Source organism: Tenrec ecaudatus, unplaced genomic scaffold (genome assembly GCF_050624435.1).
Source record: "Tenrec ecaudatus isolate mTenEca1 unplaced genomic scaffold, mTenEca1.hap1 Scaffold_1941, whole genome shotgun sequence".
Classification (NCBI taxonomy): Eukaryota; Metazoa; Chordata; class Mammalia; order Afrosoricida; family Tenrecidae; genus Tenrec; species Tenrec ecaudatus.
This window is the reverse complement of record NW_027458223.1, coordinates 100387-106415: the sequence shown is the minus strand read 5'-3', so window position 1 is coordinate 106415 and position 6029 is coordinate 100387. Positions and strand designations below refer to the sequence as shown.

Sequence of the window (6029 nt, the reverse complement as noted above, 5' to 3'; positions counted from 1 at the left end):
AAAGATTGAGAAGGGATTGAACAGTACTACCCACACCCTGATCCTTTTACTAAGGAATGTCTTCACACAAGATTCCATTATAGCAGATCCACTCATGGAAGCCACATTATATCATCAAACAATAAAATTAATCAAACTCAGGTGCAAAGGCAATGATGACAGAAAGATATAGGGGATGACAAGCCTCCCCATATCTCTATACCCTGTTTATGCTGAGTAGCGCAGCTGAATGCACTCGGATGAACACACCCTGGAATGCATGCAGCTCCTGCAAAACAGAAAGGCTGATGTTCAAACCGTGATCTTCTGGTTTGCATCCCAAAAGATAAACTACTGAAACAGTACAGCATCCCATCATGTGCACCACCCCGCCATGGTTTCTGAAGGGGTGAATAGTGCCTGGAGCATGTAACTTGTTCTTCTCTGTGGAGCACCTGGTGGGAATGGCCTGTACATCCATTCTAGGATCCCGCGTAGTCTCATAAAAAAGTAAAATAAACCAAACTCTGCACTATTGCATCCCTTTCACCTCATTGCCAACCTGCAGGACACATTAGGACGGATCCCAATTTCCCTCCAAGCTAATCACCGGTTCTCAACCTATGGGTCACCACCCCTTTAGTGGTTGAACGATTCTTTCACAGGGTCTCCTAAGACTATCGAAAAACACATATTTCTGAAGGTCTTAGGAAAAGACTCTGCTCCTCTATGCATCTTCTAGGGGCTCTGTGCACATGCATATACCCCCACACACAAGTACCCGGCGTGAGGACAGTTACCCATGCTACACCATGCTTCAAGACCAAATGTCATCTATTTGTAATTAGAAATAAATGTTCCACAAAGTGTGATTATGTATTGTTTTGTGATTAATCACTATCCTTTAATTATGTTCCATTTCTAAAATGAAATACCTGTATGTCTGATATTTACATTACGATTCAGAACAGTAGCAAAATTACCGTTATGAATGAAGTAGCAACAAAAATAATTTTATGGTTGGGGGTAATCACAGGAGAAGGAACTGCATTAAAGGATCGCGACATTTGGAAGGTTGAGAACCAGTGCTATGCATCATAGGCTCCCAGGCTTATTGGTATCACTCCATGCCCAATTCCCAGGAACACAGAAAGAATATGCACACTCTTGCTGACAAATGGAAATTTATTTCCTGTAGCTTATGATGCAGGTTAAAGTATTACAAAATCTTTCTCCCATTATACAAGGAATAATTGCAAACTATGTAAGGATTCATCAAGCATAAATTCATTCTTCCCTACTATCCCTTGGTAGAAAGATAAACTTAGGGGACTACCTGCTGGTCAGTGGTTCTCAACCTTCCTGATGTTACGACCCTGTAATAGAGTTCCTCATGTTGTGGTGACCTGACCCCCCAACCATCAAATTATTTTCATTGTTACTTCCTAAATGTAATATGCTACTGTTATGCATCATAATGTAAATAGCTGATACTCGGGATGTATTTTCATTGTTACAAATTGAACATAATTAAACACACTTAAAGCACAGTGATTAATCACAAACAATATGTAATTATGTATTGTGAAATATTTATGTGTTTTCCGATGGTCTGAGGCCACCCCTGTGAAAGGATTGTTTGACCCCCACAGGGATTGCGCCCCACAGGTTGAGAACCGCTTCTGTAGGGGATGACTGTATCTGTCTGTTGGCATTGGATCAACGTCTTTGTCACCATTCCACATTTGGTGTCCTGACATTTCACTTCCTGCTCCCTCAGGAAATTTGTTGAATCCAAAATATTTCCAGAGAGTCTGAGACTCCTCACATGAACCGTCTGGTCCAAATAAGAAGCAAAAGAGTTCAGGCAGAACAGTGGCAGCTGCAAAACACCACCACACCGTGCTCACAGTCTTGTTGCACCAGTTTGAAGAAATCCTCAAAAAGAGCAAGTTAAGGTCTGTAGGAAGCATCCAGCTGACCAAGGTGTTTACTAATGGGTGACTATTTAGTCCCCTGAGCCTCTGTGTCTCTGCAGACAAAAGTGTTGCAAACTGACTATTTGTGACTTTGCTGCTAAAAAGCATTGAGGGATAACTCAGTTAATAAGGATCCCTTTGAGGCTCTCTTGAATCTTGCATATCCCTGTGATTGTCTTTGAACCTGGTGCTTTTATTATTCTAAGGTTAAGAAACTGTGACTAGTTGAGTTACATTTGCATAGATAAGAGTTTAGGAATGTTTAAGTGCTTTGATGTTTGTTTTGTAACCAAGTCCTGTGTAAGAAGAGTATATATACCAAGCTTTGAATGTACTGGCGACTTTAGTCTATTGGATTGGAGTCCACCCTGTCCCATGCTTTGTACACAGCTCTTTCTTTTCCTTTCATCCACACGCCTCAGTTCAAACCCAGCTTGATGCTGGATAGCTGGTCTAATCCCCCGCAAAGGTCCAGTCCCAATAGAGTTCAACTGCCTCCAACAGAGAAACGGTTTGCATCATCACCAATTAGGGTAGCGATGAGAAGATGGGGCATTCCAAAACACTTAGAAAAATCATTGTCATTTTATGTCAGAGAACGTTATCAGTCATCCTCCTGGGCATCACTTCCATTACCCTAAAGACATTGCTGTGTTAGAGAGACTATATTCGGCATCGTAGAACTACAGCATTGGGATCTACAGCATAGGTATATTTGATTGAATATATACAGTAATATAATTTTATATATAATATATTTTATATATAATTTTATTGGTAGAACTCTTATACCTCTTATAAAAATCCATACACATTTGTGCATATGTCGCCACCATCATTTTCAAAACATTGTTTCCTTCTTGAGCCCATGCTCTCAGCTCCTCTTTACCCCCCTCTTTCCCCCACTCTCCCACCTTTGTGGGTTAATGATAAATTATAAATTATTTTCACATCTTACACTATCTGCTCTCTCTCTTCACCCACTTTTGTGTTGTTCGTCTCACTCAGGGGTGGGGTGGGTTCTACATCCATCCTTGTGATGGTTCCCCACCACCTCCACTTATGTGCACACCAAAACTCTTACCTCATGGTATCGCAACACCCATGATTGCTTCTGAAGATTTATCTGTCCTGGATTCCTTGTGCTGAGAGCTCTCATCTGTCCCTGTGTCTTCATGAAAAGAGTCAATCCCATATTTCCCTGGGGGAGAAAATTGTGGTTTTCAACTCTCAACCTTCTAGATGACAGCCCAACACAAAAGTCGCAAGACCATTAGAGCTCTAAAATATATATAATTGCATCACTACCAAACTACAGAAAATCCTGTCCCGTCCAAGTAGACATAGAGAAAGCCCCACCGCAAGTAGATGAGATATGCACAAAAGACAAGACAGACAGCTGCTGCAGGAACCGTGAGTGCAGAAAGGTACAGGGATAATGAGCTCCGACGTCCTTATACCCTGTTGATGCTGAGTACAGCAAACAGGTGCACGATGACGACTGCACCCTGTATGCACTCAGCCTATGAAATACAGGAAGACTTATGTTCAAACCCTGATCTCCTGGTTTGTATATTGATACAAACACTGGCAACAGCCACCCTGTCCATCATAGGCAGCCAATATCTCTGATATCTGAGGACATAAATGTTTGAAGCAGATAAATTCGTCCTTCCCTGTGGAGCACCTGGTGGGATTATTCTACAGATCTTGTGCTTATCTGCCCATTACTTTCTTCAAAGCCCCACCAGGGATAAGGTGCTATGCAACGATGCAATAGGGTCCCCCAAATGACATCAGGAAATAACTGAAGTATCCCCTAGGTGCATTACTGAAACCAGGCGTCCTGGTACTTGCGAAGTTGGCCAAAGCCCAGCTTTGAACGTGGTAATATTGGAGGTAAAGAAGAGGGAGACCAGTGCCCCCAAATGTGGATGCCCATTTCTTCTGAGTGTGCAACCACAAACCATGTCATGAATAATTAATGTTCACTCAGGCTGCAAGAGGAATCAATACCACAATGAATGGCTTTACGGAGAGATGTTTATTTGAACGCAGTGTACACAAATTTACCCCTGCTTTGAACAATGTGTTTCAGTGGCTTGGAAGGAAAGGGGCTGGTCTCTTCTCAACAAGGGGGGTTCTGAATTTCTTGGAGAGTTTCCTAGGTGGTGGAATCCAGGTTGCAGTGAATCGAGAAGATGCCCAAGATCAGACCTTCAATTCCAAAAACATGGTGCCGTCCTGCCATCCTTTATTGAGGGGGGTCAGCATCCAGTCTGCTGGAATCTTTCTTTCAATGCCTTCTACAAGGCAGGTGAAGCAAGCGAGGGTTGACTTGGGTGAGGGTGATGTCTGATGCATCCTGAAATCTTCACATCTGAAGGCGACTTTATCACAGAGAAGATTCCTGACCCTCGTGTACCTCAAGAACAAATCACTTAGGCATAGGGAACATGAACGCTTTAAAATGGGGCAAGGCACCCACAGCTGGACGTTTTGGACTGACAAGATAGCGTGAAGGAGATGATGGCATCAGCTGTCCATTTGGATGAGGATGGCATGCAATGATCTGTCAGTACCTCTGTGGTTACAGAATTCTACAGAAATGACCCCGTTGGGCATCAGGATCACCATCACCTCCTCCAAGACAGGGAGGAGAGCTTCCTAGTGCAGCATTCCTTGGGGGCCCAAGTAGCAATGCAGTGGGACAGGGAGCTCCAAGAACTTGCAGTGAGGGTTGGTGTGCTGCAGCAGCTGCTGCAGAACATCCCAGGACACGGAGTTTCCACATAACATCAAGGTGACCAGCTGGGAGCAGCGGCCCAGTGCATTCTGCAAGGCCCTGAGGTCAGGGTCCTGGATCCCACAGCCAGCTAAGTTCAGGTGCATAAGGGTGGTGGAGACAATCTCTAGCAGCCCCGGAAGGAATGCATAACTTGAGCTAGGCCTGGATAGACCACACAATACCAGGGTCCTTAGGCGGCTGGTACAGGGGCATAAAGACAGGTAAGTCAAGTCCTCGTCCAAAAGCACACAATCAGTCAGGCTGAGGGTCAGCAAGGGAGATGGCAAGCGTGTGAGCAGCCGGATGAGGCAGCCCCTGGGCAGGCAGGCAGATTCCAGGAAGAGGTGCTGGAGCTGATGCAGATTGAGGAGCTGAGAGGTGAATTGGGCAAGGAGTTGCTCCACGTTGCAGTCTTTGCCACAGTCCTTGCAACCCAAGATGACTCCAGAGAGAAAGAGGGTCTGCAGGTGACCCATCTGCGCCAAGTAAGGAGCAAACCAGTTGAGGCTGTGCAGGTCCCATTTGCCATGAATTTCCACCTCCTGGACACAGTCCAGCTGCACCACCTTCAGGATGTCCCCAAGAATGTGAAGTTGTGGGAGAGGTCCAAGAAACGCCACCTTCCTGCAGCACAGTGTTGGCAGGGCCTTCTTCTGCTTGACCCTTTCAATCAGGAAGGTGAGCAGTACCTCTGAGGTAGCTTCCTCAAACCACAGGTCTGTGAGCACCTCCACGAAGGCCAGGGGCTGGTGCTTCCCTCCTGATCTGGAATGGGGTCCTTTTTCCATCTGAATTCTGCGGGGTGTGTCCTCAGACTCTTCTGATGACATCACAGAGTCATTAGATGGGGCTCCAGCCCAGACATTCCAGAAGTTGGTGCCAGTTTGCAGCTGTAAATCCAACACTTTCAGTTTGCATCTCCTGTGCTGAGCATTCTGGGCAAGCAGGATATCAAGGCCATCGAGTGCAGCCTTTAAGATGAGCTCTCGAAACACACAATCCTCCAACAGAGCCCCAAGTGGGAGCTGTGTGAAGGGCCAGTAGTGCACCATGGCCTTCACCACCTCACTGTGTCCCTTGGCAACGGCTGCCATGAACAAGGGAGGGAAGAACTGTGTGGGCAGCCACTCAAGAGCGGCAATGGCTGAGGCCTCATTCTGCAACACGCCCTGGATGGTCAGGTCTTGGAGCCTGAATGGGTTCCTGCTGCTCATGGTGATCAGTCTGCTCCAAGAGGATTCCTCACCTGTGGATGGGAAAACAGGTCTGCTCAGATCTCAAGG

The 6029-nt window shown here is 45.7% G+C and overlaps 1 protein-coding gene across 1 annotated transcript; it reads right to left on the bottom strand.

The window, feature by feature from the left end:
* Window positions 1-4625: 4625 nt before the first annotated feature.
* LOC142436285 (melanoma antigen preferentially expressed in tumors-like) lies at window positions 4626-5798 on the bottom strand. The gene has a single exon (XM_075540041.1). The coding sequence runs from the start codon at window positions 5796-5798 to the stop codon at window positions 4626-4628; it is 1173 nt and encodes a 390-aa protein (XP_075396156.1).
* Between the last annotated feature and the right edge of the window lie 231 nt (window positions 5799-6029).

What these genes read in the sequence shown, in the direction of transcription:
- LOC142436285 (XM_075540041.1), bottom strand. Translation starts at nt 5,798, where the DNA reads ATGGTGCACTACTGGCCCTTCACACAGCTCCCACTTGGGGCTCTGTTG.